Source organism: Elaeis guineensis, chromosome 12, assembly GCF_000442705.2.
Source record: "Elaeis guineensis isolate ETL-2024a chromosome 12, EG11, whole genome shotgun sequence".
Taxonomy (NCBI): domain Eukaryota; kingdom Viridiplantae; phylum Streptophyta; class Magnoliopsida; order Arecales; family Arecaceae; genus Elaeis; species Elaeis guineensis.
In genome coordinates, this window is record NC_026004.2 from 20,580,645 (window position 1) to 20,607,852 (window position 27,208).

A 27,208-nucleotide genomic window follows, 5' to 3' on the forward strand; every position below is an offset into this window, starting at 1 on the left:
TTGAACCTGTGCGGATCAACATGAAGTGGGATCAACAAGCCAACAATACAGAATTGAAATGCCATTTAAACTCTCTTAACAATACAAAATTGCTCTTGCATGAACAACTAGGGCACAAGCATAACCTAGAAGATTCATTGTCCAGTTCCTCAAGACAAAACTGATAGGTCCATCATATGTTGGGATCTCTCATCATGCTTGATTGTCATTAGAAATAGCGGTCATCATGCTCCACAATCTTTATGCGATGAACATGACTATCTCACGTTCCAGCTTATTACTGAAATGTTTCGCCACAGTACACAAACCATCAGAAAATACATGTCAGATGAAAGCCACAGCATTTCCTACCATCCTCGGTGAAAAATGGGAGTAAACTTACTAATGGATTCGCCAATAAATAAATGACTTCATAAGGTAACGTGCTTCTGGTTTCATTCAGTAGGATGCCCATGCCGGAACTGTTGAGCTTATATCTCTATGAATAATGGAAGGAGGTGCAGACACAGATGCATTACTGTCAAACAAACCAAGCTTCTCCAGGAGTCTGCTGATCATCAACCCAGCTACATAAGAAAGGCCAGATGCTGACACGCCCAGACTAAGGTATGACAATAGATATTTGATATATGCCTTCTGAGGCTTAACATGGGCCTTCCCTATAGCCAGTAATGAAATGCATAGGAGACCTGCTGCAGCAACAGCTATAAGCTTGTATTCTGTGTTGTTGCTTTCTCGGAATGAAAAGCCATAAATAAGAGGTGGCATGATCCCAACTAATAAGTATGATAATATGGCTATAGTTGCATGCAGCTTGAAATTTGCTCTTCTCCCAAGAACTTCCCAGTAACGACCAGCTGGTTCACCCTTTTGATCAGTAGCTTCATCTTGAGCATTTCTTAGTTCAAAAAGCTGCTTGGCAAAAACCAAAATGTAAGAGAAATTTTCATGCACTCAGTTTGAAAATCTGTTAGAAAAATATGTTCAACTGAGCTTATAAGCACCGAAAGATGTTCATCTAAGTAGTAACTTTTAAATTTGAAAATCATATTCAGACACATTTTAAGAAGAAATTATCCACGGTGATCGGCTGGCTCAAACTCTTTCAGTAGAACTGTAAGAGAATGGAACTAAAAAAGCAACAGATTTCAATAATCTCATGAAATTTCAATTTGTTCTGTGAATCAACTTAATGCACAAATTTCGCATGTACCCTCTGTATACTTCTAATTGGTTACATTCTAATGCTAAATTTTTTACTTCAATTATTTGTCACATCAGCTTACCAGTCTTTTATTGGATAACAAGTTCCATCCTTTTATGCCATGGAAGTGGATTATTCAGGAAGTCAACTTCTTCTCTTTGGATTATAAAATACAATTTTTACAAAAAAAATTTTTTAGTAGCAAAAAGAGCCTATGCATGCATGCATCCATACATGCATACATGCATACATACATATACATACATACATACATACATATACATACATACATACATACATATATATATATACATACATACATACATATATATATATATATATATATATATATATATATATATATATATATATATATATATATATATATATATATATATATATAGCACTTACATGTGTTTATGTAGAAACCCATTGAAATCTATAATTAAGCAGATTTCATGCATTGAGGAATCATATGTTGATCCATAAAGTCAATTCCATGTAGATAGGCTGATTGGATAAGGATAGCATGTCAGTGATTATAACTCCCAGAAGTGTATCAAAGGTGATGTTATTTCTTTTATCATATCTCTACATGTCCAAAGATGAGAATTCCATAACCATGACCCTAACCATCGCATTGTCCTATCCAGGGTTCGCCGTATTGGGCCGAACCACCCGATACGGGGCGTACAGAACCGGACCGACGCCCGGGGGATTTTTTTGGAAAACCCCTCCGAACAGCACCGAACCATCCGGTTCGGTGCGGTTCCGGTCCATACCGCCCAAAACCGAGCGGTATGAAATGGTTTGGCACCGATTCGACGTGAACCGAACCGTGCTGACAACCCCACGTGAAAAAGTGGGGAGGGGAGTGGGGCCTGGGCTGTTTTTAAGTGGCAGCCCAGTGCCTAGAGTTCTCTGAGAAGTCTCAGAGAACTCCTGAAGGAGCTTTGGTCTTAATGAAACCGTTGAGACCTCTGAAAAATTAGAAAAAAAGAAAAAAACTCCGTCAAATTGCAAGAGTGGTTCGAGGAGAGGCTGGTCTTTGATCGGAGGTAAGATAATATGTTATTCTCTTAGTAAATATTTTATTTTTTTATTTTTGTTGTTAAAAATAGGATAAAAATGAGGAAGTATGAAAATAAGAGGAAATCATGCCAAAATTTTGTGATTTTGGTATGATTTAATTATATGTGATAGATTTTTGGAAGATCTACATGATGATACCAAAATTATTAATTTTTATTAATTATTAATTTTTTAAATATTTTTATATATTTATTCATTTAAAAATTAATAAAAAATTAAATTTTAAGAAAAAAATCAGAGTTTTGAAATCATATTTAGAATGATTCAAGCTACTTAAATCTAACCTTAAAATTTTTTTTGAAATATTTGAAATAAAAAAATACTTTTATAATTATTTAAATAATAAAAAAATATTATAAAATAAAAAATATATAAAAATAGTGTTATATTTTAGTTAATTTAAAAATATTATTTGAAGCATATAATATATTTATTTTGAATTTATAAGTTTTAAAATTATTATTAAAATTATTTTAAATTTATATATATATTTTTTAATTATCATTAAACTATTATGTTTTGTTATACTTGCAGATATTTATAAGAAAAAAATTTAGAGCATGACGTTCGTTGACTTTAATTAATCAACTATTTTTTAACATATATTTATTTATACAAAAATTATTAAAAAATAAAAAATAAAAAATCAGAGTTTGGTATGCAATTGAGAATAATATTTTGAATGATTTAAGCAATTAAAATATTTGAATCTAACTTGAGATTTTTTTGAAATTTTTTTTGTAAATATTTAAATAGTAAAAATTATTATCAAATAAAAAATATACAAAATTAGTGTTATCTTACAGTTAATTCAAAATAACAGAGGGGCACAAGAGGAAGAAAAGAAAAGACAGTTGCACGTGCACCACTCGCGAGAGTACAAGAGCTATCTGGCTCAGATTCGAATACGAGAGAGTGATGATGATACAAGTAGTAGTAGCAATGGATCTGATGATCAGGAAGAAACTGGAGGATCGAAGATCACTATTTATGAGATACAGCCACGAAGTGATATTCGATTTATCGGTGAGCCCCAGTTTACACATGCCACACAAGATAGGGATCATGGTGGACGAGTCGGTAGAGACCATAAGGAGTCGATTTCATATAGACAACAGGCTCCTAGAAGTCGTCCAGCATACGATGCAGTTGCAGATGATCTTGCATGTGGAGTAGGATCCATGGATGTATCTGGATCATCATCGCATTATGGATTCTATTATCCGCAGCCACCTTATGATCTATATGGATATGGTGCATCTGAGGCATCGTCTTCTAGTGATTACCACCCTATGCAGCCTGAAGCATCTTACGGATCAGATTTTGCTACCGACATATTTGGATGGACTCTTCCACAGTCGTATCATCATCCTGAGGATACTTCTCAGAGCCAGAGTTTGAGTGAGAGATCTGAGATGTCTTACAATTCAGATAAGATGCCTTATGGGATGAATATTCAAGAGTACGATGCAGCTTGGATAAAAGGTTGGACTGATGTCTCTCCAGATTATCTTGATCATCCAGATATCTACGAGCGTCACAGATACTTGACGAGAAATTAAATGCAGAGTACATCTTGAGGTTAGTATATCAGTTATTGTGCTTTGTACTTAAACGTTTAGATACATTTTAATACATATTTTATATATTTTTTCTTTAATTTTAAGATAACATAGTTGTAATATAATGTAAACAAATATATATTTGAAATTTTGGATCAAGAGTCTTTGTACCGCTACCTAACTCAAAATTGAACCTAAATATGTCAATAAAATGCAATATAATGCAATTTTGGGGTTGTATTTATGAATTATTAACTTGAACACCCAAAAAAAAAATGAAGAGGAAAAAAAATTTTGTATTTGTACCGAACCGGTATGTCGAAGCATACCATGTGTCGGTATGGTCCGGCATCGGTACCGTACCAGTCTGGCGTCGGTATCGTACCGGTCCGGCATCGGTACGCCATCCGGTACCGATACAGGGACCTTGGTCCTATCTATCTAGGATTAGCTTTATTATCATTTTTATTAATGAATTTTGTTAAAAAACATCTCTTGCAAGGTTCACAATCTCGAAATGGACCTTATATTACTATGCCCTGTATAGGGTCAGTTCAGCATACCGAATACTCCCTATACCGCATACTAGTTCGCTACCAGCACAGTATGGTATTGCTCAATACATACCGGTATAGCATAGTATTGCCTGATACATACTGGTACAATGTACTAGGTCATTAGTGCTACTAAAGCTTCTATTTATATTTTCCCACGACTTCCAACCATGTTATGCTAGGTCTTCTTCCTCTTGTTATTTGTTTATATACACTTAAGCAACTCTTCCAGCCATGTTCATACCATGTCAGCTAGTTCTGTCCCATCCCACATTGATGCTATTCCTATGCTCTCTATATGCATGTTCCACTTATATCCAGCAATGGTCAGAAATTCTCTACACATTCATTTATCATTGTAGATACAATTCTGCAGGTTCTTTTCTACCTATTTCATACACCAGTGAGTTCCTATTAGCTATACAACCTTATATCGTGATATAAGAATATTACACGGGACACACAGGGTTCCGCTTGAGAGAGTGCTTTGGATAACTGGATCACTGTCTCTAGCAATCCTCTAGAGATAAAGAACTTTATCGTAGAATGATGAACAGAAACGTACATTCTTTAATAGAAAATGATTCTTTCTAACAGTTCATGAATATGCTTTTACCATCCATAGATGTTGATTATTACCTTTAATCAATCTCACCTTGTAAGACTTATAGAACAAAAGTAGTGTTACTGCAAGCACAAATTTTCAGGCTTCACACACAAGATTTTAAGCAAAAATGGCTAGAGAAACTACTTACATCATGGACAATTACAAAGAATCCACCAGCCAGGTTTGCCAATCCCAAAGCAACAATTTTCACTGCAAGAAAATGAAAGGATCATATGACCTTCAGCTTTATAGAAAATAAAGTGAATAATACAAGCCAAAGGAATAAGGAAAATCAGGTTTATATGCATATTTTTCTATAAAGGAGTATATTCTAATTATCTTGGTCTGTTATTAAACAGCTAAGATCCCACACAAACATAAGACTGTATATATTGATGTAGAAATGTTCAGTTTTATAAAGTAAACACCTAATTCTTTATAATCAAGCTAACATACTTAGATATGGGAATTGGCCTTCACTCTGAAATACTTTACCATGGGAATGGTCTTTCTTTCTATTACTAATTTTAAAACTTCAATAGTATGGAATATTTGTATAACACTTAACAGTGGTTGATTATGCAAAGATATTGAGAGAGAGAGAGAGAGAGAGAGAGAGAGAGAGAGGAGATGAAAATCACTCACTATTTTGAAATGAGTTTTCTCTAGCAGTAACGAGATGGTACACAGAGATTGGTAACTTCAACTGATTCTTTTTTTTTTTTTTAAGTTGGTGATTTCAATTTGGTATCATAAGGGAGTGAAAACAGGCATATATTCTTAAAGCAAGGAGGAAAAGAAAAACAACTTCAGTTACAACAAAAAATGATGATCCTTCCATTATTCAATTAAGGTTCCTTTCTTTATATGAATTGGGTTTTCTTTCATAGCCTGGACTTACTTTTCCAAAACAGTATGTACCTAAGGCCAATCCTCCACTTCTTCCATGAGGTTTGACACTCGTACCAAAAACAGCAACAAAATATGGAACTTATTGTATCCATATGTTACATGAAGAGCAAGTAGGCATCCAGCCTGTATTGAAGAAGGGTTTAGGAAATGATCCAAGAGTGGGACCATGAGGTAGGGAAGAATTTGGTGCTATATTCAGAAGCTCAAATCGCATGAATGTGTAAGCCAATTAGGGAAAATTGTAGAGCTGGAACTTACTGAAACAGAAAGGCTATTATATATTTATATCACAATAGGTGACATCTGGATAAATTAATGATAGACAGATTACTGATTCCCTGTTCTGTGGAAATAATTTGTTTTGGAAAACAGGATGTATAATAGTGTTTATCCCGGGTGAACAAAGCTTTACATGATCCTTTCTGGTGGTCTATGTTATTTCCAGTGGCCTGGGCAGGTTAAATGGACCTAAGAGTGAGGAGTTCAGATCCTCTCTAGTTCAGGGTTGAACTGGAGAGGATCCAAGTCAAGCAACACAGCAAAATGCCAAAACTGTGCTGTTGAGGGTTGCTTAGGCCAGAAATTAAAATGATCGACTGACTTGTATCAAATCTGTTTTGGAGGTTGTCTCTTTTGATCCACTGGAAATGTATCGTTGAGGGTTTCAGCTGTTCCACTATCCTATTTCAAAACATTTTAAAATTATGCACACAAAAGGATGTCTGAGAATCAGCTAGCATGTTTTAAATGAATTGGACATTGTCAGCACTCAACCAACTTGATAACATGAGATTTTGTGATGATTATAAAAAAGAAGAGATTGAATTTTCTTTGACTGGATGTGAGGAGCTCAGAGATGAGTAGAACAAATCATGTACTCCTGCAGTGGGGCAACTCTGTTTACATAGGACTACTCCCTTCACAGGTTACATGCCAAAGAAAATGCAGGGTTTTGAAACTTGCGTGCCACATGTTAAAAAGCGGAATATGGGAACTCATTTGTAGATTCATCAGCAGAAGTTGGATTTGGATATGATTGATAACTTCTTTCCTAATAGGTCCTGGAACAAATGAGATCAATTTACATCCTTCTTTTTGCATTGGTAAGAAACATTTCAGGATAAAGCCTGGAAAGTTATGCCATCAACAACTTAGATTGAACAAAAATTGAACTCAAGAACCTATTAGTTCTGCAAGGTCTATGACTAGCTTACACAAGCTGAAAATCCTACCATCAAACTATCCTTAAGTGTTAAGATCTACTAGTAGCTCTTTCTTGCAATAATTTTTGTATCAGAGCGAAGGTTGGTGCTGAACTACCCTATCTGAGTAGTATGAGTGTCATGTTCATGAGCAGTAAGAAGAATATTTGCTCTTGAAAATCTTAGAATAACAAATAAGCTTGACCAACCACACGACTAATCAGACCAAAGTTCCATATATTTGGATAAGGCTATATTTTGCTAGCCATAATCCTTCACGTTAATGTCACATGATTTCCAAGTTCACAAAAAAGCGATCTGGTACATGAAGCAAAAATACTTCACAGTTCTATATCTGTACATCTTATCATCTAGCCTTTGGTTCAACTTCTTTGAAACAAGACAACATGATATGGAAGTACTTTATATTTTCTTATTTGGGTGGTTGATAATCCACAATCAATTTATATGATAAAAAAAAATAATTTAATAATAGGTACGAAGCAATTAACATATTTTAGAAAAAGGGATAGATAGAGCACTCCAAATGTGTAATAAATGTTACTCTGCAACAAATTTAAGGTAACTGATAATCACTACTGCTTATCATTTAGATGACATCGAATGTTTATACAAAATTAAACTAAAAGTGGCTAACTTCCTATTTCAGTAATAAGAATACTGGTACTTACATGTTGAAGCATCAGTTCCAGCTGCAGATGATACAACAGAAAGGCTTGTCACAGATTCAATTAAACCCCCATAGACAATGCTTTTCAGCACATCCCAGTCATTTTTTCCTTGAGCTTCTCTAACACTCTGCTCAGACTCAGGAATCTGAATCTCAGCATGTGGTGGAACCACAACAGCAGGTACTAGTGGACCATGAATACTTTCATCACTTAAAGTGCTTCCTATCTCAGGAACCTGAATGATATCATCTCCTGTATTATCATATGACAGAATGTAAGCAAAACAACAGACAAGTCTTACCATCCCTTTGTTCAAAGATTCATGCAAGTGTATTTCAAGCATAGGGAGCAATCAGCATCATGTAGCCATGATGTTCACAAGATCCCTTCTACTGAATTATATTCTAGGGATCACAAAAAGAAGCTTCTGTTTTCAGTGTATCTTTACCCTATATTTAAGCTTTTGTGCTGTTGTTTACTTGATTATCAATTGCTCAGCCAATTGGATAAATTTGAATAAAGTTTGTTTTCAATAAGCAGCAAGATTTTATGTCCTAGCGAGACAAGAGGCATCCTGGCTGTCCCTTCCCGTTCTTGTGACTTTGTGAGAAAATAGGATTGGGACAGGGTCGGGACTCCGAAACCCATCAATATAGGAAGAAAAGAAAAAAGAGGAAAGAAAGAAAGTAAGATAAAGAAAGGGAAAAGGTGAAAGGAAAGAGGAAGAAGAAAAATGAAAGAAAGAAAGGGAGGAAGAAGAAACAAAAAGGATGGAAAGAAGGAAGAAAGGAAAGAGGAAGAAGAAGAAAAAGGAAAAAAAAGAAAGAAAGTGATAAGAAAAAGAAAGAAGAATGCATGGAAAAAAAAAGGAAGGGAGAAGAAAAAGAAAGAAAAGAAAAAAAGAAAGAAAAAAAAGAAAGAAAAAAAGGAAAGAACAAGGGGAAAGAGACATTGGATATCTACCGGGATAGCTGTCGGGATGGGATGGGACAGTGGAGCATTCCATTCCATAGAGATACTAGGACACTTCTGTCCAATGGGATTTAAAATCTTGATCCTTGGTAATAAGAATATTTGCAGCATAAGGCACATCTATACATAATCCGAGGCTCAAATTCTAGTGGGTGATATCAAGGAAAAGAACAACAGGAAATAGTGGAAGTAGAAGAAACATGAAAAACCTCCACACCTAGCTTAAGATCACAATTGTGTCTCCGAGGATGCAATAACAAACCTCTATAATTATTTAGTATGGTGTCACTAAGCTTCTCTTCATTGTTCATCTGAAATTGGTCATGTAATGTAACTTCGACTACAGGTTGAGCCACAGTGCTCTGCTTGTATCTCTGAGATGGATCCTCCATTTGTCTGCTACTGCTGGTGTGAGATTCTTCAGGGAGGGTACTTCCTGCTAATGACATAACACTCATTATTTTCATCACAATGGTACCATTAGTATCAAAATGGCATGCTTCTTAAAACATGCAGATAATAGCAAACATAGGAAAGTTATATGCCATAATTTGAAACAATATGTACATGGAGGGTTCATTGCATATTTAACCAGGAAAATTTAGAAGGCAGGGCTGAAAGATCTAAATTTAATATAATGACCACTTTTCGTCTTCAAGGCATTTTAATAATGAAGCCATTACAACAAAGGTTATGCAAAAAAATAGTTTTGCTAATATATAAAGAACCATGATTGCATTTATAAATTTCAAAAACCATTAAAAGAATACCAGCTCAGTAACAAGTGGTAGTTCATAGGATGTTGTTCTTGAATTTCAGTTTGATAATTGAAACGTGTTCAAAACTTTAAAATAAGTGAATAGGTTCAGTTCATAGTATAGGCTAGAACTGATAAGGGATGCTCCCATCAATTCAGGATGCTCCCCTGCCATTAAATAACAAGAAAAGAATTATGCACTTCCTTTCAAAGCTGAGTGGGACCCGTAGGCTTTTAATTTTTTGGAGGCTGAGACTTGGGTGCTGTTGGCTAGTTCATGCGTGGGATTTGGCGTGCGAGATTTGAATGGCCTGGGGCTTCAAGTGGGCAAGCAAGATGTGGAATCGTGGCACGCGGTTCATGGCCTGATGCCTGGGAGCATGCTTCAAGCATTTTTTGAATTTGGATGCGATCTTTGCGGATCTTCACACGAATGCGATGCAGTTGATGCAAGCAACAGGCTTAACAAGGTGAGGACACGGACGTGGCCTGATACGCGATGCAACAAAGAGTGGGTTTCGAACGAGGCCTGAGACACGGATGCGCAGAACAGCGGCTAAGGGAATTAAAACCAAGAAAGAAAAGGAATCCGAGAGGAATCAAAAGACTGAATATGGTCAAGATTCTTAGCCTATAAAAAGGGGTCCAAGGAGAAGAGAAAAAGAAGAACAAAAATTAAGAGAAAATTGTAGAGAAAAGGAGAGAGGAAGAAGAGAGCGGCTCTATGCGCGGATAGCAGTCTTCGTCTTCAGGAGAATAGATGAAGTTCTACAATCCAGATTTGTATTTTATTTTTTGATTTTATTATGTATTTTTTTTTATTATGCAATCAACTATTTAAACATTGTAAGATTTTTTTTTTTTAAATAATATTGAATATTTAGCTAACATGAATGGTTTCTATGATTTTATTCATGTGTTCAAATAGTAGTTTTCATTGTTTCAAGAGATAGATTTTTCAATAATTTATGACTTCGTAGGGACGAGTCGTGATTTAAGGATACGATTCATGCTCAGCGAGATAAGCTATACTCGAAATTTAGTCATGAATTTATATTTTTCTAATCACTAAGGCTTGTAGTTTTTAGTGATCCAGATTGCTTTAATTAAAATACAAATCTGTGATTAAAGGATGGATTCGAAAATTTGAGGCACTTTCTTCTAATTGATTTTTCTCAACTTTATTTTGTCAAACTTATTTTTTTTGTCTTTTCAAAATGCTAAAATCTTAATTTTTTTATTTTATTTTCTAATTTGAACACAACTTAGCCTTTTGATCCCTGAGGATACGATTCCGACTCATCCTATCTATATAGTTTGAGTTAGATTTTATTTTTGACTGCCTGTGACAGCGATCAAATTTCGATGCCATTGCCGGAGATCATTGGCATGATTGTTTCGCACAAAAAAAATAAAAAAATTGCATAATACATATAATGATATTAGAACAAAAATAAAAAAATTAAAAAAAAAAAATTAGATATCTTGTTTCTTTGCATAGCATCTTCATAATACATCTTAAGGGCACAAACCCTAAACAAGATAAGATGAAGATTTTATCACCCTTTCTTAGCTCACAAACCACCATCCTGCAATTGCATTAACCCAAGCCTTTAACCTAAAATCAATTAGACATTGGCCCCTAAGGACTCTCGAGCTCGATAAGACAAGGAACTCGAAGAGTTAGACCGGATTAGGGTTAGTTATTTTGACCGGTGTCTAGAAAAATGGTTTAGGAACAAGGTTCCGAAGGAAGGTGGTTATTTAATTGGTTCCGTTCGCTTATCTGACCAATTTTAATTGATGTCTAAAGAAAGCAATGGGGGGACCCCCACCAACTTTACATTTACTTGATCAGTTGAATGGCTAGTCTTTTACTTGGAGTGCTCGAAGGCGATCTTGAAACAGTTAAGAGCTGTCTATATCTAGGATAACCATTAGTTAGGATTGCTTGCATAACTTGATTGCTAACCTACAAACATTAAACCTAATAAAACTCTTCGCAGCTATCCTTAGATTTAGGACTCTTTAGGTTCTCATCTTTAGAATTTCTTTCATCCTTTTCTCTCATTTTAACAAAAATCTAAAAATAAAAAAATCAATAAAAAGCTTGAATCTGTGTTTTATCCTAATAATATGGCTGCACCCATTGAGGCTGAACCTTTCTGCCAATTAAGGGAATACTTTACCCCTTCTTCTTATACTTATGACCCTTATACACCCATGTATGAACCCAATAGAGATGGAATCGATGAGGTTGGAAACTCCATAGATATCCACAATAAGGTAGAAGAGTTGTCCCAGAAAATTGACCGTCTATTGAATATGAGACACTCTCCTGCCTCATCTCTGCATGTGTGGACATATGTTCGAGTTCCAACCACCTGGTTAGTGAATATCCAACCACATATCGATCTTGGGAGTTTGCGCATAAGCAAACTTATCAAGCCCAAACCCGGACTGCTCATCACAATCCTTTTGCCAACACCTACGATCTGGGTTGGGAAAACCATCCAATTTTTTTCTAAACATCACAACTACTTATCAGGCCCAAACTCAGACTGCTCGTCACAATCTTTTTGCCAACACCTATGATCTGGGTTGGGAAAACCATCCAATTTTTTCCTAGACACCACAACCAGTGTCTAACCATGAACCTAGCTATCCGGAGGAAACTTATACAGCATACCAATATCAAAATGTTCAGCAACCCTCTTCAAGTGCCTATAATTCGACATTTGAAGAGAAAGTGTTACACATGTTAGAAGGGCTAGAAATGAACACCCAAATTTTTCACTCTCACACTAAGTCCATAGCCAAGCTAGAGATTCAAATTGATCAACTAGCTACTGCACTCAATAGGAGGGAGGAAGAAGAATTATGTAGTCAGCCCATAGGTGACATGAAGGAGCAATATATGACTGAGAGCTCCAATACCCATGAAACCTTTCCAGAGCATACCCAAGCGATGACACTTAGGAGTAGAAAAATCATAGAATAGCCTAATATACAAACTAAAAATTGTTTTGAGGTGGATGTACCTAAAGAAGTGATAAAGGAAGCTACTCCTAAAATTATTTCTCAGGACCCAATGCATACATGTTGGGATCCTTTTAGAGTGGACAATTTTGACCTAAAGGGGAATACTAAAAATGTGAATACATTATTAGAGCTGCACAATTTTAGCACCACTCCCCCATGGACTGAGAAATATGAATCAATACCTGCTTTAATAGCTCTCTCTTTAGAATCACCACCTCCTCTAGTACTGAAGCCGCCTTTGGTCACATCTGAGTACGCATGTTTAGAATCAAATGACACCGTCTTGGTACCCATTGCATTAGACTCTACTCCTAACCAAAAAGCTCAATTCATGAGCATTTTAGAAGAATAAATAGGAGAAATTCTTGACAAACAAGGGTTTAAGAATGGGGTTGTGCACTATCTTCCCGAAATTGGCAATAACTCGATGGAATCTATCAATAATGGGGTTGCAAGCTATCTTTCTGAGATCGGCAATCTAAAATCATTGAAATTTATCAATTCAATATTTGACATCGGATAGACAAAAATCAACATAGTCTGACTAAAGACTTTAAACTTAGCGCTTGTTGGGAGGTAATCCAATTTTTTAGAAGTAGTCTTAATAAAAGTCTGAATAAAGACTTTAAACTTAGCACTTGTTAAAAGGAAACCCAGCTTTTAAATTTGAATTTTTTTATTATTAGCTTACCTTCTTTTTAAGTTTAGGACTAAGTTGGGGAGAAAACTAATTTTGAAAAGACTTTGAGTGGAATCATGAAGGCCACGCTGAACCAAGTACACATCTGGGTCAAGTGACATCTCTCCTTTTCTTACACTTTGTCTACATCCTTTATTTTCTCTCCTCCATTAAGGACAATATCGATTAAGTTGGAGAGAGAATAAAAAATATAAAAAATAAATTTTTTTAAGTCCTCGAATAAGTTAGTATTTAGAGTTTAAGCATCCGATTACACTTAAAAATCGAGTTGAACCAAGTAATTTTTTTAAAAGTAAATTAATGTATAGATCAGAGAGTTTGTAAGATACCGAAGAATCAAGTATTAAGAAAATCCAATAAAAAGTTGAGTCTAGAATATAAATATTTTTTCTGTGAGCACTTCTAATTCTTCCGACTAGTATCAAAGAAGAGTTTACTTCCAATGGACTTGTATAGAATAACTATATATTTCTTCATAAAATAAATTATTTTATAAAAAAAGAGTTTTCAAGTACTTCTCATTGAGTAACCAGATCTTTTTACCTAAGCAAACATTGAGTTTCACGTCAAAAGGTGTGAAGGACAAAGAAGCTCTATTGTAAAGCTAATCTTAACTCGTAGCCTGTTTGATTCGAGTTAGTAAGTCTGACGGATATTTTATACCTAATGCCTTAAAGCTATCTGGTTCGGGAGTCATTGGCTGAAAACTCGCTACATGGGTCAGACAGAAAGTTTAAGGGGTTAAAATACTCAATAGCAGTACAATGTTAGAAAAATATAAAAAAAAATAAATAAAAGATGGAAGTAACAATACACTTATCCATATGAAAGTTAGACGATTTAGAGATAAAGATAGAGACAATTTAGAAAAAAATTCAGAAAAGATTTGTGTTCTTGGCTTAACTCCCATATTGATTGATACTAATACACCAATTACATAACTCATTCACGCTCTACTGAACATCAATAGCTCTTTTGAAAATTACTTGATGAAATTCGAAACTCAAAGCTAAATGGTACTTAGCTCTAAATTTTTTTCTTTACTCGAGGACGAGCAAAATTCAAGTTTGGAGGTGTGATCTATGCATTAAATACGACATAAAAAATATTAAAATCTTTATTATTTAATCATTATTATTTAATATTTGATACTTTTTATACTCTTTTTTAAGAATAATTAATTATCAAGACTTCATCGTAAAACAACAAGCAACGGCCCTTCAACACGTGCAGATAAAGTTCGAGTCCAAATTCAAGCCTGTTAGATGCATGACACACGAAGATATATGGACGCATGACAAGAACCCAATGAATAAAAAAAAAGAAAAAAAAAAAAGGCTCGGTTGTTTGGAGGGATCCACACTTTTAATGTCTGATTTTTGATTGTTGTGAAGAGGAAAATTATGAGTGGGACCCGTAGGCTTTTAATTTTTTAGAGGCTGAGACTTGGGCGCTGTTGGCTGGTTCACATGTGAGATTTGGCATGCAAGATTTGAATTGCCTGGGGCTTCAAGTGGGCGAGCAAGAAATGGACTTGTGGCGCGCGGTTCATGGCCTGATGCCTAGGAGCACGCTTCGAGCGTTATTTGAATTTGAATGCGGTCTTTGCGGATCTTCACATAGATGCAACGCGGTTGATGCAAGCAATGGGCTTAACACGGCAAGGACACGGACGTGGCCTGATACGCGATGCAACAGAGAGTGGGTTCCGAACGAGGCCTGAGACACGGATGTGCAGAACAGCGGCTCAGGGAATTAAAATCGTGAAAGAAAAGGAATCCAGGAGGAATCAAAAGATTGAATATGGTTAGGATTCTTAGCCTATAAAAAGGGATCCAGAAAGAAGAGAGAAAGAAGAACAAAAATTGAGAGAAAATTATAAAGAAAAGGAGAGAGGAAGAAGGGAGTGACTCTATGCGTGGATGGCAGTCTTCATCTTCAGGAGAGTAGATGAAGTTCTTCAATTTAGATTTGTATTTTATTTTCTGATTTTATTGTGTATTTTCTTTTCTTATGCAATCAACTATTTGAACACCGTAAAGCTTTTTCTTTTTAAATAATATTGAATATTTAGCAAACATGAATAGTTTCTATGATTTTATTCATGTGTTCAAGTAGTAGTTTTTATTGTTTCATGAGATAGATTTTTGAATAGTTTATGATTACGTAGAAACGAGTCATGATCTAAAGATACGATTCCTCAGCAAGATAAGCTATGCTTAGAATTTAATCATGAATTTATTTTTTTCTAATCACCAAGGCTTGTACTTTTTAGTGATCTAGATTATTTTAATTAAGATACAAATCTGTGATTAAAGGATGGATTCGAAAATCTGAGGCACTTTCTTCTAATTTAATTTTCTCAACTTTATTTCGGTCAAACTTGTTTCTTTTGTCTTTTCAAAATCTTAAAATCTTAATTCTTCACTTTATTTTCTAATTTGAACACAACTTAGCCCTTTGATCCTTGAGGATACAATCCTGACTCATCCTATTTATATAGTTTGAGTTAGATTTTATTTTTGACCGTCTATAACAGCGATCACTGATCATTGGCCACACGTCAGAAATATATTTCTTATGAGCCTAACCAGTCGCAATTGATCACTGACAGAGTTTGTCCTTCTGGATCTAGCCAGTCAGAACTGATCGCTGGCAGACGTTGATGCATTTGCATATTTATTTTCAAGACTAATCTCTTTGCCTTGTCACGGGGCTAATCATGACCTTGTGAATCAAAGCTAGTTTTTTTCTGAGCCTAATCAGTGGGACTGATCACTGGTACATGTCGATAGATCGAATGTTCTGTATTCAGGGATTAATCTTTTCTGTGTCTTGTCACGGGATTTGACCGTGACCATAGTCATCGAAGACAGAGAGGATTTGAAATCTTAGTATTACACGACATGTTTTGAAAATCAAAATTATATTGGTTTATACATTTATTATAAATTACTATTATTTGGAAAAGAATTTGTAATTATGTTTGATCCCTTAGAGATATTAGTAACTTACTGAGCCCATTAAGCTCAACCCTTTTTTTTTATTTTTTTTTCAGATCCGGAATATTCTATTGGGCTTGGGACCAAGCAGTGAGGAGCATAGGATCTTAGAGGATTTCATTTAATTTGTTTCTGAATAAATATTTTGATCTTGATTATGATGAGAAATTGATGACATATATTTTATTCAAATCAATAAAATTAGAGATTTATTTTTACTACCACTGCCTGAGTTGGATTGATGAACTGAGAAAAGGATAGGCCTGACATATTCTTTAGGATTTTGTTCTAAGAAGTATGCGGCCATCACATATCCAATCCAGATGTTGGATTCAGGAGGTGACACTATCGGGATGGAACATGACTGAACAATGGAGCATCTTGTTCCATAGAGATATCGGGACACCTCCATCTCATGGGATTTAAAACATTGATCAGAGGATCGTTTCAAATAAAGTATGCAATTATGAACAAGTTTATGAAATTATAAGTGGATATGTCATAATCATCGAGTTTATAAGATATGAGTTTACAATCTCAAAGTGAAGAGCAAGTGTTAGACCAATTACAAAGGTGTAGCTATATAATATTAGGACAGCAATGATATGATCTACATCAATGTTTCAAATACCAATATCAGATCTTGTATCAGTTTTTTTGTGGAAATAGTACAGTACAAAGTACCGACAAATGCATACTAGAAACCTATTTGGAATAGTATGGTACCAATTGTACCGTCCCATTATGGGAGTATTAGAAAGGTTTATAAATATAATCACAATAGAACACAATTCCCTGCATAAAAATATGTCTATCAAGGTTCACAATAAAGATCGCTGACTCGAAACTAGATCCTGTGCCAGCCAACTGGTGGTACGAGTCCGCATGCCTCTGTACTGGACTGTACTGGATCCGAACGGATATGGAAACAAGGGATAAACGAGAGAGGAAAAAAGAGAGAGGGGGGAGAGGGAGAGGGAGGGAAAGAGAGGCCGACGGTGGCCATTGGATAGCCGTGGAGGCCTCCACGATCCTTCACGAAAGAAAATGCGAGAAGAGAGAAGAGAGTGAGAGATAAAGAGAGGGGGGAAAGGAGAGAAGAGGAGGGAGCGAAAGGCGGTGTGGAGGCCGTCGGAGGGCCCAAAATTGCCCTATGACTGCTGCGGGTTTGAAATAGGGATTCATCCTTGCTTTGTCATATTTTTTAAAAGGTGCCATAAGGCAGTTTTGGGCCATCCGACGGCCACGACAGCCACCTGACGGCTGCTCGGTGGTCTCCCCACCACCTTCTGCTTCTTTCTCTTTTCTCCCTTCCCATCTCGCTATCTCTCTCTCTCTTCTCACATCTCTCAAAGGATTGGGAGCCCCGAAAGTCTCGACAGCCCTTCGACAACCTCAGCGGACCACTGCCAATCTTTTCTTTTTCTTCCCTGCCCTCCTTTCTCTTTCTCTCTTTTCTTCTCCCTTGCTCCATCTTCATCGGTGTTCTAAATCGGATGTCCGAATTGCATCGATTAGCCATCAGTATGGTTCGGCACGCCTCAAACCATTCGATTCGAGACGGTTCAGCGAATCCTAGTTCATAATAATAGTTTTGGTATTCGTATTATTGTCATTCCAGTACAATGTCAATATAGCTCGGTTCATGATATAAACACTCGATATGCCCCCCCACGGAGTATTGGCTCACCATAATATAGTATGGTACACTTAATAGGGAGCGGTACACTTTGGTACAACAAACCATGTGTGTGTGCAGTAAATGATTATGAACAATTTATCATGTATGTACATATTAATTCTACATAGGCCCTTGCAAACAACATTTTCTCCAATAACATAGTTGATTAAAGATAGAGAGCTCCCCTATTAATTATAGAAAGTAAATGAGTTCATAAATTTTTGTGATATGAAAGATAATGGCCATTCTCATGGTACTTTGCCCTTTTCTTTGAAAAACTAAAATGGCTAGCCTTTAACAGTTTTCTAGTTGTAGTAGTAAAATGAAGATGCTATGGTCAAATAAGAGAGCAGATGCTGAAGTCAAGCAAGTTTTTGAGCAATATGAACCATCAGGTGATACCTAACAACCGTACTCAAAGTGGGAGAATATATCTTTCCCATTGCTCTTAGAAGAAATAAGAATCTCTGGAATGACACAAAATTTTTGGTGGAAAGTTGACAAGTGGGATCATAAGCACAATTAATACAGCTAAAGTCTCAAAAGCTTCGGCATGAAGGCATACATGAGGAAATGATTACTAATTTTGATATATCATATTGCATGATTTTCCACATCAAAATATAAGTAATAAGGTAAAGGGCTTCATATATGAACCTTTAATGCCTAATATACATATTGACCCCTTTCTTAACTGCTTAAGCTTCTGGGATCTATTGGTTAGTTATCATGGTATCAGAGCCAAAGATCATGGATTCAAATCATATTCAGGGCTATTTTACCCATTTATTTGCTTGAGTCTTTTCTTCTCTTGATTTGTTCCCAGTTGACTCATTATTGCCTCATTCTTATCTTGGGTCCAGGCTAACAAGGTGGGATGTTAAGGCCCAATAAACATTGTGGACCCCTTCCCTAATAGCTTAAGCTTTTGATGTCTAGTGGTTAGTTAATAGAAAAGTCATACTATATTGTGTTATCAACAAGGACCACCATCATGTGAAAAAGAAAAGCTGACCATGGTTTTAATCAGTTGGTTTGGCTCCTCTTTCTTTGTTAACAACATGATGGTCAGGTGAAGGCAAGATAATATATTGATGTCCATCTGAAAAGCAACTAAACAAACACTGATAATAGCATGCAGGAACAAATAACAAGATGATGGAGAATATAACCTAGAACAGGAAGTAAGTATTAGAAAACTTAAGACAGATCTGAGCTCCTCAATTGATATTCAACTCAATAACAAGTCAATTTTCATTCACAACCCTGGATTCAAGTGACAGTGCTAATGCTAACGGGCATGCTGGCCAGTGGCTGGCACATCAAGACATGTTGTGTCATGCCAAAAGAAAAAAAGAAAAGAAAAGAAAAAGATATAAAGGAATATTTTAACTCAATACTAAAAAAATACCAAGTCATATATATCTGTGCAAACCAGTGTGGGTTGATACCTCATGAAATGTGATACACAGGCACAGCGGCACTGGCCCAGCTGTGCAAAGGAGCACTTGAATCCTAGGCTGAGAATCACCCACCATCTCACCAGGTAGATAAAATCAAGATCATTTAACTATGTGCTATTATATTGCCGCACTATGAAATATCATAGAAAATAAGGTATTGTAGATTAGTATGAACTATGAAGCATCAGCAGCAAGTTCTGCCATTTAAAAGTGTAGCATGATCTCTGTATCTGTAACAAATTGATTTGATCTGATGCTGACCTATTGGATAAAAGCAATTTCTAGCATGGATCTCTAATGTTGCAAGCATTGACATCATTTTATAGTTAGTCAACAGTATATTCCAGAAACTTGAGACTGCTAGATAATCCAAAAACCACAAGGAGCAGGCCTAGCACTACAAGTGCCAGAAATTCACAACTGTACATGATGCAAGTTTCCAAGTACGTGAGAACAAACTTAGCCAAATTGTTTATCGCATCAATCTTAGTTTACATGTTTAATGGCCAAAGAGTCTTTCAATTGATAATCATTTGATCAGGTATTATCAGCCATACAAGGAAAGAATTTTTAACAGAAAAAGGAGCCATTCTGTTATCATGCATGTCTAAGTTACAAGCATTAACAGCAGAATAACAGACTGTTATAAGATATGCCACGTGAATGCTCCCTACACAATGAGAATTACAAATATGAAGCAGAAACTTACCCAGTTCACTTTCTGTTCTTTTGCTTGTCCCTGATTTAAAAATAGACGAAATCCAATTTATGTTTTTCGCAGGTACCTGTTGCGAACTTTGCAGATTCTGGTTTTCCTCTCTTTTTTCGAAAATCCGAAATATATTAAAACCACCCTCTGCTCACAATATAAGTACAATCATGATATTTACCTTGGAAAAATCTACTTATAATGGAACTCAACTGCGAATGCATTTAAAAATCAAATGTGACAATATAAGTATTTTTAGTTCTTGAAATACCAATTGATTAAGCTTTTTAATTTATTAAGGAAAAGAAGTCCCTCAACAGATGCAGAAAACAGAAGAACTAAAGAAATTCTTGAACAAACAAAGAACAAATCAGGTCATTCCTTTAAAAGCCATCCCATTCCATTCCATGGGCAAACCAGGACAGCCCCATCTAACCAGCTCTAAATCCAGGCAATCAAAAGATTAAAAACAACTAAATATGTCGCCCAATACTGTCCATGTTGTGCAATATCCAACTAACATTTTGAGTGGGACCATTAAAGAATTCATGGAAAAGTGATGTCTTTTATCTATGCATGCATGAGGATGCAGAGAAGACTTCCTATAACACATAAACAACGACAAAGATAACAAGGTCATACCTGTTGGAATGAAAAAGCTGAAACAGGATAAACATCTGAATACATCAGGTTCCCTATCATCCAGATCTGTCTTTTCAGCTGTAACAAGGCTAGAGTCCACATCATGCGGTACTTTATGAGTTTTCTTCTCCGAGGCATCAGATTCAGTTTCTTCAGCACTCCTTTCTGACCTTTTCCTTTTACGTAAAATCACCCTTCTAGTTATACACGAATTACAATTAGGACAGAACAAATCATGAGTATCTTGTTCTTCCAATACTCTCTCAAGATCCACGTCTGATACTTTTATTTCACTTTTCTTTACTATTTTAATTTCTTTGTCTCCGTCAATTTCATGTTGACTTCGTGTTATTTCATTTTCACTGTATCCTTCAGAATAATGCTGTGAATTTGATCCATTTTCCACCTTCGTATTCTTTAAAATATTATTTGCTTCTTGAACAGGAATATCCTCTTGGCCATGAAATTTTTTGGTTCTAAAATACACTTTTCCATTTGTTGCGTCCTTTTCGGCAGCAAATTGGTCCTCATTATCCAATTTCATCAGAGCTGCCTCAGGAGTAATTTCAACACCTGCAGCCACACAACATATTTACATTTGTTAATTTGCACCTGAAAATAACTGGTGAAGTAGCTTAGTCTTCAAGCTAAATCTGGATATAGAAAAATATTGATGATTAATCTTTTATTCTCTTTATACTAATATACATATGTGTTTATGTTTGCATTTGATATGTATCAGACACCAATATTTGTCAAACGCAGCTAGGATATGTGTTGGATAATTATTTTGAGTATATTATATTTTAGAAGACTATAAAAGGCTTTGGATACTTCTCGAGTACATATGGGTACTTCCTGGATACTTTTGGGATGAGTGGAAGGACTTTCTTTCTTTTTTTCCTCAGCATGCATGTTGACCATTTAATGATGGACATGACAGATGCTTAATAGTAGTGTCTGTGCTGTTGATTTTATTTTGTGTTATACTGAAAGTGCTGAAGTATAACTAAGTGATTAAGTTTGCAGATGTTGATATTATTGGATAGAGTATTGACTATGCTATGATGATAACCTTTATGCTTTGTGGATTGCACTTATGTAAAAACATCTGTTAATCATTGTCAAATCCAAGCTGCAATATGCTGACTTTTCAATATTTGCTGTATCAGAGTAGCCATATCATGTCATATCAGCATCCTATATCTGTGTCTGCACTTAGTAGTTTCAAAGTCAAAACTTGTAGAAACTAGTATATACAACCCCATACTTGATCATATTTTTTTGTGCAATACCTTCAGTTCTCAGAAATCTAATCACTAACCTTTAATTGGTGAATCAAAAAGTGATTTAAGCTGAATTAATGGTTCAATATCCATCACTACTTGGCAATAGACTTCATGATTCTGAATATGATGTCTGCTGGGACCATTCAATTGGTAGGTCCAAGTGCAGTGTCGACACTTCCACACCCCTTCAGACATAGAAACATAAAAGTAACTGTACATTCACTGGGCGCCAGAATAGAATAACTGGACCACATGATCTTTAATTTTTTCTAAAATAAAGTTTTCATGATAAATGATGCCTAAAGTAAATGATCTTAACCAACTTTCTGAACTGTTCAAATAAACATATGAAAAACCATTTAATTAACAAGACTTCTATCACAATAGACTGCTAACTCATACAGATACTGCTATGTATCTAATTATTAATTAAGGATATTCCATGCAGCACCCCCCTCCCCTCCCCCCACCATCCAAGAAAACATTCAATAAAAAAAGACTAAAGGAAAGCATGCAAACACACCTCCTTCGAATTAACAGATTTTAGATCTCTTATAATTTGCTATTTCCCTAAAGAAAATTATTGGTTGCATAAGCTTCATCAATCTATTGAAATTAATCATAGTCTATTCATATTGCAAATTTCTGCATTCCTAACAAGTCTACATGGAGGTCCTAAATCCATCAATCATTATTTCCATTGATAAAATCTTGGCAGTCAGTTATTGCAGAGCACATACTCTTCTCAAAGGTACTGACATGTATACATCTATGTGTATTGATGTGAACCAAGGTTTTACATTTCAGCATAAACCAATCACTATGGCCAAATTAGATTGATTTCAGTGAAAAACAATTGAAATCTGACTGGTCATAGTCACTTTTGGTAGTTTCAACCAGTTTTGGTCAATTTTGGCACATGTCTGATGCCATTGGTCTGAACAGATTGAAACTACTATGTCTTTTATGCTCTTGGGGTAGAACTGTTGTCATAAAGCCTCCATGTTCTAAACATCATCCTGAACCGATTATGAGTAGACTCTAAAACATTCTTTGCATGTATTGAGCATTTGACAACTTCTAATCTACCTTACTAATCTAATATAGTAATGAAAATGCTATCTCATGGCTATTGAGGAGATAAAAGGATGTCGCTATCCAAGATTTAGGTATCGGTCACTTTGACAATTAAAAAGTAAACTTATGTGATAAAAGGTTAATATAGCTTTTATGATTATGTAATTGTAGTACCCAGTGGAAGCATGGCCATAATTTGACATTGTATCGAAGTCTGTTAGTTAATGACATTGTTTCAAAATTGCATGTATAGAAGATACCACATCATTTTGGTTATTGTGACTCATCAATCATGCTCTAAGCGGCATGATTTCATCAATGTTATGTTTAATAATAAGTGAAATTCCAAATTTTTCTTCAATAAGGCCTACACTGTTCTCCTCACCATCTCCTCTTTGAAATGTTCAAAATGGAGAAAAGTCCGGCAGATATTTTTCTTCAATAAGGCCTACACTGTTCTCCTCACCATCTCCTCTTTGAAATGTTCAAAATGGAGAAAAGTCTGGCAGATATATATCTGTTGTTCCATTGTATAGCATAATAATTTTAGGCAAACATGTTGAAAGTGAAATCATTGAATGGGATGCCATTCGATCTCAAACCATACAAGTTATGATCCTAGATACTCAAAATAGAACAAATGATAAAAAATTACCTTAATTTCTTTTAATCTTCTTTTATTTTCTTTTCTTTTTTTTTATTTTTATTGTGATATTTTACCCTAAAACTCCAAGACTTGAAACTATAAAGCACAGAACAAGACACAGATAGAAATACAACACGATATGGATATGTCGACACGACAAATCTTGAAAAATTAGGATATGCTACTAGGATATGTCAACGTGTGTGTACATGTATATTTATTATGCATGTGTATGTATATATATATATATATATATATATATATATATATATATATATATATATATATATATATATATATGCATGTACTTAAATATTTATGTAAGTTATAAAGAACAAACGTACATACATACATTCATACAAACAGATATGCATGTATATCAAAAAGCATCTATAAAACATTGTAAGCTATTAAAATAACATAGTCCATACTTCATGTAGTAGCATTAACTTTTACAAGCTCATCAATTAGTCATTATTCCATAGACCATAAAGGCATAAACCATACTTCATATTCTAAAATTAATATCATAACTACAAAACCAAGCCTCCCCGCATTTTTGGTCGTTTCGGGAAAGTATCTAAATCTCAAAAGTATCCAGGGCAAGGTTTGCCTATTGGTAGGTAGTTAGGTACCATACTGAGTACCATGCTAGTACCAAACCAGTATATGGTACCATATCATACAACCATACTATACTACATACCGACACTGTAATAGGATGGTACCGGCATAGGATCCGGTACCAAGATGGTGAACCTTGATCTTGAGTGTTTTAATTTTGAAAAATAGGATACTTGATACAAATATCAGATACATATTTATATATGGAGACAACATGTAATTTGAAGTATCAGTGCTTCCTAAAGCTGAAGTGAAACCGTTGAAATCATTGGAACCACCAAAACTCTATCCAGGAGACCAAAACTAAAACCAAGTTTTAAAATTTCAGTGTGAACAAAAGCTGGTTATTCAAAATACACCATTATGTATCCTCAAGTTGTTGACATGGAGTAGTACTGCATACTTTTTTCTTAATTCTTCTCTTAGATTTTCCTCTCATTAAAAGACATCCTATTTCTGATGCTTGCCAGCATAACACTGCAGCAGTTTATGAATTTCTGCCACTTGATAGATATCGTGTTATCCAAAGTTTGATTACTCGAGGCTTCTATCCGCTGAGTTATCCAAAGTTTTTATTTATCAAGCTAGAAATTTTGAGACTTTAGTTTACATTGCAATGCGACATGCTGTTATGGCATGGGTCATTTGTAGGTGACAGCGCTGCAAAATACATGTACAAAGAATAATATGGTGAGAATTATACTTAGAAAATGCATGCATATAGTAGAATAAAAACATCTAACATGCCTCCTTAGACTCTCAGTAAGTCAGTTACTAAAAGATGTCCTTGCAGGAATTAATGTATTAGGAACATGCTTGATAGACAAAATACTAGAAAGTTTTGGAGATCGAACTTTCAGACCAATTGACAATCACTCTCAATATGCTTCTTCGGTTCTTCCGCTTATCAAAAGAAAGATTATTAGCAACATAAATCCAGTCTTTGATCGTCATTATATAGGGGAAAGAAGAGACTCTTCAGACCGACGATATTAGAGAAAAACTGGAGAAGCCAATCAACCTTCACAGATCTATCAGATATGATAAGGTACTACATTGATGCACTAGGTGGAGAAATGGCATCTTATTCATGCTCAGGAGTAAGTACCAGCACAGGGAGCCAAGATCCTTTCAGGGCTTATATGGGCAACAGCAAGGCAACTGATTTTGGTTGGGGCCATGGGTGGTAGTGCTAAGGTTTTTGGCTGGGGCTACAGTGGATAAGGGTGAGGCAAAAGGGGCCGGCGTTAGGGTTAGGTTGCACTGGGGCAAGCTGGCCATGGGAGGGGTGGGGACTGAGTGGTGTTGGAGGCAGGATTACAGTGTGCAGAGGCGTCTTAAGTCAACTGACGCTGCAGCGTTTTGAGATGAACATCGAAGTAAATGAGGAAGAGAAAAGAGAGATGTGTTCCTCATATCGTTGAAGTAAAAACAGAGATACCTTCAGAAGGATCATATCGTTGAAGTACAGAGAGGTGTGTTCCCCATATGATTCATGAAAAATATCAGCAATTCCATACTGCAGGGTAATCTAAAGGGAGTGGTAGAAAGGGTGATCACTAAAAGAAAATCGGGAAATTTTTGGAAGAAATCATTAGTCTAATTCAATCCCAATTAAGAGACAGAATCTCATTACCCTCAACAGAAATGCTACAGATTCTTACTCACTGTTGCATAAGAAATCAAAGTATCCCTACAAACATATGGAAAACTGAATAACATGAGAAAAGAAAAGGAAGGAACAATACCAAGAATTGTCGCCGATAAGCCCGGAACATCTTCACACTCGGAAATTTATCCCATACCAGTAAGAATGACATGAAAATAGATGTGCAACTAGAAGGTTCTCAAGTGCTAGTATCAGTGACAATTGTAGATGAAACATCCTAATCGTTGTTGTTGAAACAGCAAGCAAGTGCATTAAACAAATAAAAAGCAGACTTGGTCCAAAAATTAGCAGAAAACCAAGAATCTGGCTGTCAGAAAAGCAATGTAAATTAACCATATTTCGAACGACAAAGATTGAACTCCGGAGCCCCAAAACTGATGGCGATGATACCACCATAACAAATTAGACCTCCTGCATGGTTGCTTTGGCCGTAATAGAAATTCAAATTAAATAAAGAAAAGAAAAACGAAAAAAAGGGGAAATTTTCACACTTCGGAGTAGTTTACCAAGTGGAAGCTTTTGTTTTTATTCCAATAAAAAAAGAATAATTTGGGTATGAAGAGGAAGAAAAAGACACAGTAAGGTACGAGATTTGCGCCGGGCCCGCCCAAGGATCCCGCAAGAATTCCAGGCATTTATGGGTATTACGGTCATTTTATATACCCCTTCTTGGAAGCTAAGAACTTTCGGGGGAAAAAGGGAGAGCAAACCAGGACTGCTTTACCTTGCTCTTTGTCGTAGTACACACTTCTTTGTTCTCCCTCTAAGCCAGCTTCCACCACCTCTTTCTTTTCCTCTGAAGAGTCGTTCTCGTTCTCCCTAGCGTTTACATCCCTCCTCCGTTGCCTTACTTCAAGGGCACCAATCTCCTCCTCCTCCTCCAAAGCCGCCTCCTCCCACTTCCTATCTTTCTCCATCACTTCCTTCCCCAAGAAAGCAATCACCCACCCAAACACTTCAATCAAAGAACTGAGGAAGCCTCTTTGTGAGTCGCCCTTTATATAGAACTGTCCGACCAACCATTTTTCTGGGACCCAAAATTGTGCTGTTATTTGTCTCTCTTTTTTTTTTTTTTTGCTAAAACATATTTCGGGTCTTTGTCCGCTGTGA

The 27,208-nt window shown here is 35.7% G+C and overlaps 1 protein-coding gene across 7 annotated transcripts; it reads right to left on the bottom strand.

The window, feature by feature from the left end:
- Nucleotides 1-27,208, bottom strand: LOC105054731 (membrane protein of ER body-like protein). 7 transcript variants are annotated; one of them, XR_012135985.1, is made up of 9 exons: nt 26,823-27,207; nt 22,118-22,267; nt 20,794-21,366; nt 20,152-20,298; nt 9,015-9,236; nt 7,826-8,077; nt 5,168-5,229; nt 383-912; nt 1-280 (listed from the first exon to the last, which is right to left on the bottom strand). XR_012135985.1 is itself a non-coding variant. In XM_073246972.1 (8 exons), the coding sequence occupies exons 1-8, from the start codon at nt 27,013-27,015 to the stop codon at nt 439-441; spliced, it is 2,073 nt and encodes a 690-aa protein (XP_073103073.1). In that variant the 5' UTR covers nt 27,016-27,208; the 3' UTR covers nt 1-438. The 7 variants fall into 7 exon arrangements, 6 of the variants coding, with proteins under 6 accessions (XP_073103073.1, XP_073103074.1, XP_073103075.1 ...); XM_073246972.1 differs by having other exon boundaries at nt 1-912; nt 26,823-27,208; XM_073246973.1 differs by having other exon boundaries at nt 1-912; nt 9,015-9,233; nt 26,823-27,204.

Excerpts from the sequence above, each read along its gene's own strand:
- LOC105054731 (XM_073246972.1), bottom strand. The coding sequence starts at position 27,015 with ATGGAGAAAGATAGGAAGTGGGAGGAGGCGGCTTTGGAGGAGGAGGAG. Across the intron at positions 22,268-26,822 it reads GTACTACGACAAAGAGCAAG|GGGTGTGGAAGTGTCGACAC; the intron begins GTAAAGCAGTCC and ends CTATGTCTGAAG. Across the intron at positions 21,367-22,117 it reads TTTTGATTCACCAATTAAAG|GTGTTGAAATTACTCCTGAG; the intron begins GTTAGTGATTAG and ends GTGTGGCTGCAG.